The sequence below is a fragment of the Pagrus major genome, chromosome 2 (assembly GCF_040436345.1).
Source record: "Pagrus major chromosome 2, Pma_NU_1.0".
Lineage (NCBI taxonomy): Eukaryota > Metazoa > Chordata > Actinopteri > Spariformes > Sparidae > Pagrus > Pagrus major.
Genome location: NC_133216.1, coordinates 22,133,373 through 22,148,068, shown reverse-complemented (window position 1 = coordinate 22,148,068; position 14,696 = coordinate 22,133,373). Strand labels below are relative to the sequence as shown.

General features: G+C 39.7%; 1 protein-coding gene across 1 annotated transcript in view; it reads right to left on the bottom strand.

The window, feature by feature from the left end:
- Nucleotides 1–419: 419 nt before the first annotated feature.
- Nucleotides 420–14,696, bottom strand: part of veph1 (ventricular zone expressed PH domain-containing 1) — a 71,468-nt gene continuing 57,191 nt past the window's right edge. The window contains exons 12-14 of the mRNA XM_073491613.1: nt 4,716–4,852; nt 1,219–1,272; nt 420–797 (exon numbers count right to left, since the gene is read on the bottom strand). Coding sequence (XP_073347714.1) covers nt 615–797; nt 1,219–1,272; nt 4,716–4,852 — 374 coding nt within the window. The 3' untranslated portion in view covers nt 420–614. The remainder of the gene's footprint in view (nt 798–1,218; nt 1,273–4,715; nt 4,853–14,696) is intronic.

The window sequence follows — 14,696 nt, the reverse complement described above, 5'->3', positions numbered from 1 at the left end:
CTGCATAATACATTTTTTGATCGATTTTGCTAGGCGCTGCTTACTTGATGGGATTATGCTACTGGAAGTAGATGTTTTGTGTTTTTTTCTGTATAGCTAAACATGTTTTTGTGCACATGTATGAGTTTGCACATGTGCATGGAATTTATTGCCAATAGAGCCATGTTTCCACCCAAAGTATCTGGAACCTTTAGTCCCAGGAACGGCTTTTCAAGGAACTAAAAGGTTCCTTCAGCCCGTCATTGTCTGCGTTTCCACCACAGTCTAAAGGCCCGCAAAGACTAGGTTAATTAGTCTGCTAATGATGAAACAGCAACGACATTTCTGTACATGACTATACGATCTAACAACGTATCCTTTCATCTGTAGCGCCATGTTGGTGTGTCGACACCGGCTGAACAACAAATGAACTGGTTTGTGGCTGCAGATTTTGAAAAATGATAGCTGAAGTAAAATGCAGCAGGTACTACCCCCCCTGCAGGGACTTTTGGGTGGTAAAATAACGTTCCCAGAACTTAATTAAGACCCAAATGTTCCTAGTTCCTGGGGAAAGTTCCTGCAGTGGAAACACAGCTTAATACGATAAGTGTCCTCATTAGTTGAATGTGTTAGTCTCACAGGTAGGTGGTAGCCTCTCTGTTCTCCCTCTCTCTGGCCTGAGCCACGGCCACGTTGATGCACTGCAGCCACTCCTCGGTGTGTTTCTCATCCTGAGCTTTCAGCACGTATGTCTTGCTGTCTGTGAAGATCTCAAAGGCCCGAGGCAGGCCGCGATCACGCCGCTTCTTGGCGACCACCTATGGAAAAGAGAAACGATAAGAAAGAGGTGGAGAAGCAGATGAAAAAGTCAGACATGAAGATTTGTCGTCTGGTGAGAGATGCTGATGCATTTTTGGGATGCAATCTGGCTTTTCTTCTTAATATACAGTTGCTAGTTAAGCCTGCTCATCGTATTTGTGTCTGTGATCTGCTTTCTTTCAATATGTAAGCTGATTGGCGAGGATTGAGACCATCCACACTGTAACATGATTACATAATTATAAGTGACTTTAAAATGACAATAATGTAAAGTGTTGCTGTCATGAGACCAGGTACAACACTAATAATGCTAAAACATGTATAGCAGTGTAGCTCAAAGGGTTTTGGGGGCAGGTTTGTGAGGCTCAATGACAATATTTCTCCTATTATTATAATATATTATATTATTATACGACTCACCTTGACACTCTGCACCTTGCTCAACTCAATGGGGATGTCATCCAGCTCGTCTTTCTGTGGGAAGGACAGAAATTGAGATAAGTAAAGAAACGATAGCAAATAAAAACATATATACAAACAAACATATATATATAGTGCAGTAAAAACTACACCACTCCCTATAAAAGTGAAGCCAAGTCAAAGTATGAAGTAGCATACAAAGGAAATGGTCAAGTACAGTTGATTTTTGCGGTGTGATGTGATTTTTTTTATATCCAGTCAAATAAGTGCATCTAGAAATGTATCTTCAGCCACGTTTAAATACCTCCGTTATATCAATGCAACAATGTCAGTCGTAACCTCCTAATTTCAGCATCACAATGCTGCATCAGTGTTGTTTCCAGTACGGACAACCTCAGAAGAAACCATTTACAGGACGAACAATTACACTTCATTGTTCTGCTGCTTCTCCAGGGCAGGAAATGAACTCTGCTGCTCATCACGTCCATGTTTTACCTCAAGTGTCATGTTGAATGTGTGTGTTTGTAAGTGTGGGTGTGTGGACGGCACCGCAGCCATGTCTTCTTATGCCAGAGTTAGTTATGTGGTTAGAACCACATAACCAGAGCTAGCTGCAGGACTCATGGCAACAGCCCACATCCTTTATCTGTGTGTGTGTGTGTGTGTGTGTGTGCGTTTGTCGAAAAGCATTCAATTGAAGTAGACATGTTCACAGTTTTACCTCCCAGCTGGCTGTGCTGAGGGTCTGAGTCATGTCAGTGGAGTCATGTACTGATCCAAATGGACATTTCATTGATTTTAATATAATGGAAAATATTATCTTAACCAGAAAGGCCAAAAGCTATTGTCTCATAATACTTCAGCTAAACGCTGAATATACATATCATATCTGAATTATACATATCTTTACTAAAAGGTTTGGGGTGCTAGAATTTTTTAAAAAATTATTATCATTGGCAGTGATAATCACAAGTACAACTACACTTGGCTGCTGAACCGAACCATTCTGTATGCTGTTAAAGTCCCATTATCCTTTTCAAGATGTGCATGTTTGCTTTTCGAGTCTCTTCTGCTCTTATTTCCTAACAAATCAAATCATCTTGTAAATAAAATAAATGCTGCATTTTGGAGCTTCTCAGAGCTTCCTCAGTGATTGCACCATTACTAAGTGGCAAGCATTTAAATAACTCAATAATAAGTTTCACTAAGAACTAGAATTATCATGGTTGCATGCCTCCGCCAACTAATCAAGCTGCAGTTGACATCCATATCTGTCCAGACTCATATAATATATGTTTTGAAGTCTTTGAAAGAATATAATAAAAAGGTAATAGGTGTATTTTTTGGGACGAAATGTAAGTTATCACTATAAAGACCTGTATGATTCCAGTAAACAGTTTCAGGTGAGAAACATGCTGTCTTAACTCAGAGGTTATTTTTTACAGAAGACTGATGATCAATATCAGCAAAAGCATTGAGCTTGTGATTGATTACAGTGCTTCAAATATGGATGTTTCTGCAAAGAAGCAACAAAATCTGAAACGTGGATGCTTCACACACACGTTCAACCCGGCTGCAAGATTAGTGTCGCCAATTCAGAGTGTTTATTTTGTTAATGTATTATGCTAAAACTCGCCTCTTGCTGTGCAAAGTGTTCTTACGGGCCGGGGCTAGCTGGTTAGCATGCTAACTTCAGTAAACATCTCTGCACCACAATACACAGACGTCTTTGACATAATGCCAACACTGTTGTCTCTGTTCATTATGCTAGTTCATCTTCTGAATGTTTTAAACTAAAATTCCAGCCGTATCTTAAAAATGGCCCCTTTAACGGTGAAATAAATGGAAACTAATGTCTGCCTGGAGGCTAGGAAAATAACATTCAGAGGATTTGAGCAGCAAAAACAATAGACAAATAATACTTCATTTAAATGGACTTAATATGAAACACATTGTGCCAAATTATGCCACAGAGAAAGACAGTCAAAAGTAAACAGGATAAGGTGTATACATGCTTGTTCTCTAGCTTATATCCACACATCCCAGCTACTGTATCAGGACAGCATTGGTAACTTATAGACACAATACATTATTCATTCTCATTCTCCTGCATGAGGTCCTGCCAAATCAGCTCATGCCTGCCTGCAGTTTATTATCATTCTGTCTGGTCTCAATTAAGGAGAAAATACAGCATTCAAAGGAGGACACACTGGGGCTCAGCAATAACCTACAATAGAAATAGAGAAATAGGTATTCTCTTTAGAGCATTTGGTATATTCTAATTGAAATAAATGTGACAAGCTGAGTACCAGAGTGGGATACAGACTTAGCTTTGTGTGGTTTTGAAGAATGTTTCAAACCTCTCGGTGTGTCAAAGCGGCTCGATCACTCAACGTGGAGGAAACAACACATTTTTTGGTTCTTAATCTCACTCCCCAGTTGGGAAAAGGTCTTTCACAACATACCAACCACCTCCAGAACACGCTGGCAAAGACGCACTGAGCTCCGTGAACAAAGGCAAAAAAACCTTTCCAAGTTGTGGCTGCTGAGAGGAATCCATTACCATCTGGATAGGAGCACAAAGACTATTGTTCAGAGTACAAAAAAAAAGGAGAGAGCTAAACTACTTCTGCATTTCAACCACTGGAGAATAACCCCCCCACGGCCCGAGCCCAGTATAAATATGGCTCTGTCCAGATCCAGATCCAAGATCCAAGATCCAGAGGACACCCGATCTCCTGTTGGCTGTGAAAATTACTTCAGTTACGATTAATTACTAGTAGATGACTGCTATAAACCGGGATAGGAGCATGGATACACACAAGCAGAGAAAAACTCCCAAATAAACCAGATTTTCTCATGAACAGAAAATCATTTTTATTGTCAGCTGGATAAAATCAAACTTGACCTGATTTCTTAGCAAACTTTTTCATACCCCTGACCTCAGCACATCTTTGATTACGCTGCTTCCGCTTCATGTTTTTGATTAAGCAGAGTTTTCCTTTGCACAACAATTCTCTGTCCAGTGACCTCAGCTTACAGTAAGTCACCAGCAAGCACGGAGAAGTTGGGCGGAAAAATTGTGTTCCTGCAACCCAGAGGGAAACCTCCTCACCGTAGCGCTCTGTCTTTCTTTCACTCACATGTACTGCACGAGCAAGCACCCTCGCCGCTACTTGTGCGTAATTATATCTGCTTTGAGTTATAGTGGGTGAGAGTGACTCATGTTGTTGCAGCATCATGCTTTGGCCTTGGGAGCCCCCCACCAGACCTCGCCGGGGGCCAAGGTTTCTTACGGCCGGATTCACCGGATGCTCCTGGGGGACGGTTGAGCTTATCACAGGATGAGGTTTCCACTGTTTCATACAGAGTTTCATCATGATGCAAACGACACGGAACGGGGAAATATTAATCAGGGTTCTCTAAATGAGAGGCCGGGAACAATGTGCATGTGTGTGTTTGTGTGTGAGGAGGCTTCGCTTTCATTGGCTACGTACTGATTTGCCCCTCCGGAAGAGGAGCTGGTTTCCGGCCAGGGTGAAGTAGCGGGTTTTCCAGCGCTTGATGAACTTCCAGCGGACCTGCTTCTCCTTCAGCTTCCCCTCGATCAGAGGCTGCCCCTCCTGGTTCACAACTAAACGGCCACACAAACACAGAAAGGAAGGAAGGAAGGGTGAAAGACATAAGAAAAGAAAGAAAGAAAGAAAGAAAGAAAGAAAGAAAGAAAAGAAATGGATACAAAGAAGAAAAAAAAGAAAAGAAAGACAGTTCTGCCATCAATTCATGACCTGATGGGAGGGTGTGACATCTGATATCAGAATCAGGTGCTGTGCTCATGAGCTATATGTTGCCATGAAAATCTATCCCAAAAGGTAAAAATGGTTTAAAGGATGGTGAAATAAATAATGCAGCATGTCTGGCAACCAATCAGTTATATTTGTCACTGTGATAAATGATCCATCCCCAGTGAGTTTTAAGACTCAAGTTGAGGCCAAATCCAGCCCACAACACGATTTCGTAAGACCCCCTTCATTCTTAGAATTTATTGGCAAAAACATTTCTATTGTTTTTTTGTTTTTTTTACAATTTTTCTGGACCTAATAGCTTTTCACAAAAGAACTTAAAGACCAACAGCACTCTGATTCACCACATCAGACACAAACATGTCTCCTTTTTAACCCAAAAGAAAGGTGGATCTGGAGGACGAACAGCTTCAGTAGAGGTGGACAGATTTTTTGTAATGTGACTACTTCCTGACGTTCTCAAAGAAAACGATTTCAGTGGCATAGCACAGTGTGTACTTTCTGCCACTAGGCGTCTCTCAATCGAGACAATGAAAGTCTGATGATGTCATCAAGTAGCGTAGGATAATTGGCCTTGTTGTCTTCACTATTAATATAACATCATTGCTGCTGAGATAACGTAATGCATTAAAGTTCTATGTTGTGTTTTGTCATGTTCCCCAACTTCCTTCCTCACTCTGACGTAACGTCTGATGTTTACCTGGAAGTTATAGCGACAGGCAATCAAATTAAACGCACTGTTAGCTTAAATAAACGTACGGATTTCTCTGGGTTTGAACATTGTTGGAACCAACAAACAACAAAACAAAATAGAGCAAAGGACAAGTTATTTTTATACATTTTAATGTTACATATATCTTTAAGTATATGCAATTGGTATTGCATATTATAAATACAGGACAAAAGCACAGGTATGGAGCCTTTAAGCTGTTGTTTGAACAGTGCAGATCTGCCCTCTTTATGTCCCTAGACATCTCTCTCCAAATAAAGTGAGGTAACATCATGAATTTACTGTAAAACCATTCCCGTAGTAAAGTTCTGTTCTGTTCTGAATTTCCTTTAATTTTACTCGTCTCTTGAATTCTTAGTTGTGTCATTTTATAACCATAAAGGCCTTGTGCAACTACATTTTAATGACATCATGCGATACAAACGAACAACTTCCAGTCAACATTAATGGGTCGTTCAGTTTGAATCAACAAAAGCATTTTGTCTCAGATACAGGAGAACACCCACAAAGCCGAGTCTGCACCGGTCTGATTAGAAACACCCACCCACCATCAGCCTCCTGGACTGAGCTGGATCAAGCACCAATCGGAGTGTGTGTGTGTGTGCGTGCGTGCGTGCGTGTGTTTATGTATATGGGTGTTCTGTTTGAATACAAGCGGCCAGCTTTATTAATAAACCTGATCACTCAAAGAGATCTCAGATTAATTTTCCGTGACTAATTGCTTGATATGTGTGAACACAGAGATGTTTTCATTGGTTCATGTTTGGCGCCAGTGAAGCAGGACGTCAGATGTTGACCACCAAACAGAGATGCTCTTTGTATCCAGATGATGAGTAAAGCAGTAATGAGATTACCTCAATCTGATTGGAGTGTGTGTGAATGTGTGGGCATGTTGGAGAGGTGATTCACGGAGGTGCCCGACGCCAAACAGGACAAACCTTTAAAGGTCATCAGAGCCTCCAATAAGAAGAGAGAAGACGGAGGCGCTGCTTTCCTGTTTTTCTGTTTCACATCGTTTCATTAAATACCTTTCAGTCTTTGACAGAAAACAGACTACATTTTGTCTCATTATAAAGACATTAGTTCAGGGCGTGAGAACTTTTTATGGGCATTTAATCATGTGTTTATCAGTTTAAGGATGAAATGATGAAGTAATTATCTTAAAAAAAGTACACTGATTGATAATGATAATAATCCTAATTTACAGCCAAAAACAATACAACATAATAGAGAACACCTTGCTATGCAGGGCTGCAACAGAAACAATGATTCCCTCCTCCGACTTTCTTTTAAAGGATCATTTCATCCAAATTTAGTACAACAGAGGTGAAAGGATTTCTATTTTCATTTCTCACAGCACTGAAATATTAAAACAATTACAGAGTAAAGGCTCTTTCAGACACAACACAGCCGGCTTGATGAGAGAAAAAAAACAGGCAGAACTTTCAAAACCTTGTACAATTACTATAAAACGTTAACAAATATTCCGTTTGAAAATGAAGTTGCGCAATTGAGAGGGAACACTTCCATCGTGGCGTGGTGCGAGTCAAAGGAAATAACGGGCTTCAGAGTACAGAGTTGCCAGAAGTGTTGCGTTGTGTCTGAAAGCGCCCTAATGCGTCGTTCTGAAACAACTCACAGGCAACCATCAAAAGTTGTATGTTGGGTTCCAGCAGCATACCAGTTTCAAGGTATACGTGGTGTGAAAGTTGAAGGTACCCTGTAGATTTGCTTAACTACGGTGTGAATTAGCGTTATTAAAAATATTTATATTTTAAGTTTATAATCAAGTTTCATGTCTGTCAAGACATATTACTTCGTGAAGTTGTAATAAAGCATTTATTCAACAAAAACAAACAAACTAATTAACAAAAAAACCTCTGTTTTCCTTCCTTTAAAGCAACATTGTGTAGAAATTGGCATTTTGTGCAATTTGGTGCCCCCCCACACCGCCTGTTTCTGAATGCAACACCACTGTCATTAATACAAATCCCATCTCAAAGTGATATAAGCTCAACAAACACGATTCAATTCACCTCCACTGTTCTGATGTGGCAGCAGAAACCTTTTCCTTTTCTTTAGGATTTGAGTGAAGTGGCCCTTTAACTTCAGAGACAACAGTTATGCTTTTGTTGGGGAGATGTTTAAACGTATGTATGTGAACATGACTGGATGAAGGTAAAGTGTGTTAAAGTTTGGTATCTGTATGTTTTCTGTATTGTACTGATGAGTCACGGGGACGCCAATCATCTGAGTCAAACATTTGTAAATGATCAGTCTGTGGCCACATCGACTTCCTGTCAGTTGTGGGGTGCCAGCTTGTCTGCATCATCTGACAAATATTTCAGGTTTTTTTGGGTGCAGAGATAAACTTGTCTGTTGCATAAATCACCACGCCTCGTGCCGTCTCTTTGCTTTGATGCAGACACCTGGAAAGTGATGCATGGATTTGTCGTCGGCCTCAGGCAACTGCTGCAGTTCACAACCCCTCGTCTGACACACGCTGACGTCAAACATTGAGGCGAAGACGCAAACAGTGGTGGAGAGTAAGTACATTTACTTAAGTATTTCCACTGTCTGTTTCCTTACACTTCTGCTCAACTACATTTCAAAGGGAAATATTGTATTTCTTGATCCTCTTCATTTATTTAATAACTTAAGTTAGACTTCATTGATACCTGAGGGTAATTTCACATGCAACCCTGAAGTATATAAAGTAATAAATTCAATTAATTAAATCACAAATTAATTTTGAGGATGCTCAGATAATCAGTCTAAGAAATGCATTCGATGCTGCTTTCACGATTCTTTTTAGATTTGTCCAAGCGCAGTGAGATTACTCAAAACACATTTTATTTCTTAATCTGACTCTAAATACCAGTGGCTCTCGTGTTACATTTTGAGCTTCATGGGAGTGACAGGCTCTTAAAAAACTATGACAGGAGTCAAGTGTCCAACCCAAATCATTACCAGAAACAGCTGTCCCCCCAAACAAGCCTTATTACACCCTCAGGTCCACAAATGAAAAGACCTTTGTGTTTGTATTTGTCTATTTGTTTGACTTTTATAATGTATGAGTGCATTTGTGGATTAATGTGTGTGGTTTGGTGTTTGTAGTTTTTGGCTTGAGGCATCGACATCAGGAAGAGGTGTGAGGAGAAAAGTGAGACGTATCCAGAAAGAAAGCTATGGGTTTAAACCACAGTTGACAGTACCACTCAGCCTTGTTAACCACCAACGATAGGAAAAAATGTGGTTGTAAACAAGTTAGCCGCCCCCCCCTTCAATGAATGTCAAGTTTCCTTTCTGAGTGACAGAATTTCGTAAGTGTAAAAAAATGCCAAGTCATTACGGAAAGAAAAAGTGCTTCTTGTAACATGTTTAGCTTTGCAAAAACATGTTTTAGAACAGAAAAAAAACAGTTGAGGGAAAGCAGAGACAGACACACAAAAGTGTCAGAGACACAGTTACATAGCAGTTACAGTTTAACTGATACACACTGGACAAAAATAACTAACATCTGATTTTTTTCTTTAGTGATCAAGGTTACAATCACCACTCATTACCAGGTCAAATGACTCTGCAGTAGTCACGTGTGGTTATCGGCCCCAGCTCCAATCGGTAGTGACAGAAACGTGACACCTGGGTGATTTATTTGTAGCCTATTTTTAAAAAAATGCCCATGTGCGCTAACTCTGGTAGAAAAATGGTATGGTAAGGTATTGTTAGCTACATCCACAGAGGTCAAGCAAATATCGACAGCCATGTTTTATCTGTGCCTTAAATATCCATGTTGACACTGTTACAACTGTTCATTTGTGGTTTAGCTTTTCCGGGATGAGTTTTATGCTAACCAAGCTAGTTATTCTAGACCTAGGTTACTAGCTAATGTGTGGCTAATGCATCAAGTAGCTTAAGTAAACTGTTAATTTACTCTCTCTTGGATTTTGTGTCGGCCTATATGTTTACTAGATTATTTACAGCACAATTGATCTTTCACAGGTGATAGGCTCTTTTGTTTCTTCCTGACATGAGGTAGGCTACAATGTAGCCCAGCTAAGTTGACAGCTAGCGAGCTAGTCTGTGCTTTAGTTCAGTTTTCCTTGTTTCTGTACTAACTCATTTTTTACAATACCTCGGTCTAACTTTCGTTTATGGTATCTTTTTCTGATTTGTAGTCACTGTCACTGTTCTCCAATACTGTTTTCACAGATTCACAGTTGCTACAAGTAAAAACCTTAAAGGCTAACTGCTGTCTTTAAAGCTTTATTGGTAGTGTGTGTTAATTTGCTGCTTGCTAGTCCTGGTCCTGCTTGGCCACTCAAAACTTACATTACCACAATACTATATAACTTTACAGTTAAGTAAAAAAGAAAGAAAAGAAGAAGAATTAAAGAAAAAATAATTACAAGAGTCATAAAAAAAAAAATAATAAAGGCAGAAAACCTCAGACCTGAATCCAGTCCTGCCAGCTTTAGTGCGACCATGGTACCGTAAGATTTAGTGGTTATTAGATGAGATCTAGAGCTTTACAGAGGAATATCATAAAATTATAGTGTCAGTTACAAGATATTAGCTAACATTTCCATATGACCACAATCTGGCCTGATGACGTTGCCAGAATATCTAACAGCACCCTCGAGAAATGCTGCCTTAAATCATTTCAGCAAACATCTCCAACTCTCAAAACTCCATCTGTGGTAATGGCACTTAAACTTTGGCACAGCATGATGAACGTCTCTTTAGCCAGGGAATCTCCTGAATTTGCAACAATAATTCCTGGAGGTGAGAATTTCTGTCCAGCGTGTCTTCGCTGATGGATGGTGGAGTGATGGAGAGCCTTGCTAGGGGTTTTCCATCTTTCTCTGAACAGGGGATCCGTCTTTTAGACACAAGTGAATGTGTGTGCAAATCCACATGTTGAGGCATGAGGGAGCGAGGTTATATGTGCATGTTTTTAAATGTGTGTATGTTTGAGTGTATGAGTCCACACTATGCAATGACAATTCAATTTTTCTCTTGTTTCTGATTACCTGTGCGGTAACTTTGGTGATTAGGTAAAGTAAAAGTGCACAACAACACCAGATTAACCAAAAGAGAATGACAGAGCGTACATGTTGAACCTGCGTACCTTACTCTGGCATGTCCACACATACAGTAAATGCCCAAACACACACACACACGCTCATTACCGCCCACTTCAAAGGCATTCCAGTAGTTAAACTCAACAGTAGATCATAAAGCATCATGGAGTTGCATAAACCACTGGCTCCACTTTGGCCTTCACAATGGAAAACACTTCACCTTTCTCTCCTTTTTCCCTATACCATTAAAACACGAGAGCAGCTCCCTGCTCGTGTGTGTGTCCTCTGTAGTAATCACAGCGAGCCACTCAGGCCAAGTCAGCAAGTTTTTATTATGGTACAACCATATAAAGCACTGTAAAGTGAAATGTTGGCTGGTGGCAGCTGGTAATGTGAACAGCATGCATACATGGTAAATATGTGTAGTGCTACAGAATGTGCTGCATTTATAATGAAAATTTTTTTAAAAAAGTAGGTCACCTAAAAGAGAAAGGCTCCAAATCCAAATTTGCGCTGGTTCTGATGTCAAGTTACATTTGTTTCAGTGAGATGAGATGAGTCATCGCTGTCGTTTACTGTAACCTGACCTAACATACTGGATGTAGCTGGACAGCTTTCAGTTGGACAGTTCTGGTTTGTTTTCTGGCTCGACTTCACACCGTGGCCTTGTTTTATGGACATTTTCATTTTGGTGAAAGACATGTTCACATCTTCATAATCTCATAAACCATCTGAATTTGTGGACAATTTCATGTACATGAGCCATTTGAAATTACTACGAGCTTGTGTCCAATATTTGATGCCATGGATACAGACACTGTGGTAAGATCTAAACTGAAAACAACTTTCCTGTAAATCTCTTCTGGCTGCATGGAAGTCACTTCCAAATGTCTTTTTTAGTAAATTTTCTGCCACATGATGGGTCACAAATAAAACACAGGCTATGATCACATCACAGTAAATTAAGTGACTCAGTGTTGTTCTGAAAGAGTTTTTTGTTCAGCTGCAACCAGGTTGTTGTAAACTCTTGAGGAAGGCGTCAATGAACTCAGCAGAGTTTCTTTATCCTTGTTCTATCTCCATCTATTGGTCCATCAAATCTGCATCTACCGCAGTAACCACAGCTTTCCAACCTTGAGGCTGAAATTTGCCTCAGAGGCTGAGTGTTTGAGAGGTTGCTTTGCGTGAACACATGGATGCCTGCAGGTACCTGGCTGCAGCTATTGCAAATTTACGCTTCTATTATGTCTCCTTTTTGATCTCCTTACATTTCCAGTCTGACTCTCAACTGCGTATCATTAAATAAAGGCATACATGACTAAAAAACATCTTTATAAATGTCTTATTATATTATTATTAATGGTTGGAAAAGCCATTTAATCACTTGTAGATTGAGAACGTCTTTGCATCCTTCCAACAGATTTCAGCCAAATTTAGTATCCTAAAAGTCTTTTTCATATTTTTTTTTAGATATCTACAGCTTTGTAGCTTTGTCCAGGGCACAAGCCTCCAATTTCCCTCTGAGCTCCTGCCTCACTGATTGAAACATTTTTCACTCTTACCCATATCTTCATAACTATCCAAGATTTTTTTAACATTATCAGGGATACTTTGGATGTCATTTGATCGAGTCAAATTATTTAACAACACTCTAGAGGATATTACCAGATACAGCGGACCTGCCAAAAATGAAGGCAGACTCTGAGGCCTTGTTGACCCTAGACAACTAATATTAATTCATGGAAGTCATCCTCTCCTCCATCCCATGAGGCTTGGATCAGAGTGGGTCTTCATTTTGGTAAATTAGGAAATATTAAATAAACACTGCGTGGGTCTTTTTTTTTTTTTTGTAGGCCATTGTTTTTTGTACGTATGTTTAAAACAATATGTTCAAGAGTTTGGAGCACCGATCAAAAGTAATTAAAAATGTACATAATGGACTGTCGTTATTTATTTTGCACAACATGTTACGAAGCCACTTTTCCTCAAAGTTATGTAGCTGAGTGTTGACAGCTGACTGATGAGCCGCTGCAGTTAGTGTTGGCTCAGGCCAATGAGTTCATGTGACTGACACAAAAATGTCAGGCCTCAGGTGGTGAAGGTCACAGAGGGGTCCTTTATTTAACACAGTGGGCTGTTTGAATACAACACAGGATGGATATATGGCCGTTCCAGGTAATACACGCACACATCAGGGCTTCAGTTAAAAATGAGTGTTATAGGAAACTCCTTCACTCTTTGTTCATTTCTCTGACTCTCTTTCTTACAGCTGAAAAAATCACACGCACTCGAGAGCACAGGTATAGTGCTGGCTGCATGTATTCACACACATACACAGTCTTTGATGCTCAGTAGCGTTGCAAATGGGCTCATTTCCTGTCTCAATAAAAACTTTCCATCCTTCTTGGCCATGCATGTTTGTTCGCTACAGCCTGAACAGTTAATATGTGTTTTAATGATGGTGATTTCAGCTCTGCAGTTACAGGAGGTGCTTCTGAGCCTGAGTTTGGCGTAGAGGGGGTCTGCGCTTTGAGTTTTACATCATGGGTGGTGGGTTTATCACCATTTAAATTGGTGACCTGTTTCTATGAGTCCAGGTTTCGCAGTGAAAATATATTAATGGTTTAACAACAGGGTAATTAAGGTGAATATAAATGTCTGACATAAATACAGTGACTGCAGGTTTCATGTGCCTAGATGCAATTACTTTTGTTTAAAAGTGTACTAATGATTAAAAAAACATGTTTTCCTTACAATTTGGTGGCATCAAGACTTTTCGTTTGTTACAAAGTAGCTCCAATAAAAGGAGCTGCAATGATTAACTAATTAATCAATTATCAAAGTAATCACCAACTATTTCGATAACCAATTAATTGGTTATTAGTAATTTTCTAAAGAAAAAAAGTGAAAATTCTCTGATTCCAGCTTCATCAACGTGAATATTTTCTGGTTTCTTTACTCCTCCATGACAGTAAACTGAGTATCGTTGGTAGTGCAAACAAAACCAGACATTTGAGGACAGGACAGGAAACCCCCATTAACATTTTTAAAAACATTTTCTGACCTTTTAAAGACCAAACAATGAATCGATTAATCAAGAAAACTAGAAGTATAGCATCATCATTGTATGCCTGTTGCTGTTCATGAGCTGTGGTGTTGAATAATGGCCACAACATTGTCATGATTATGATGTCACAGTGCTTTAAATGTCTGACCTTTTGGATAGAAAATGTCATAATTTCATCATTTTATCCTATTAGACATTTATACACAGGTTATGTAAGAAAAATATTATGTTTTTTTGATATTTAAGTAGCCTCACCCGCTTAGTATTTTCCAGACGCAGACATGCTGAGCAGTAGGGGCCATTCAAGGCCACAACTACTTTAGTAAACACAGGTAACCACACACGCTTCCTATCATACTATCCCAGTGGGAAAGTACTACTACTCCTTCTCTAAATCCTCCTGTAATGTCAAGAGACTGGCATGAATCTAAACGGTAATCATCCGTTCCTCGCAGTCCTTCAGCTGGCTCAGTGATTACACTGGTTTGTTCTGAGCAGCAGAGCTGGAAGAATGGCTTTCATTTGGCTTTTGTACCGTCTGACGTGTGTGTATGTGTGTGTGTGTTTACTTCTCCGCACGTGTGTGTTTGAAGAAGTGGGTGATGACAAGACAACGACTTGGAAGACAGAGAAAATGAAAGGCTGTGAATGCAGCTTACTGACAGCTTCAATATAAATGAACTGAATTGACATTAATTCCACTTGAGTAGATGAAGATCATTCATCACTCACTAAATCATCAAAGATCTTGAATGCTGATGACTGGAGAAATATATAGACAGTGTGCAGTGTTA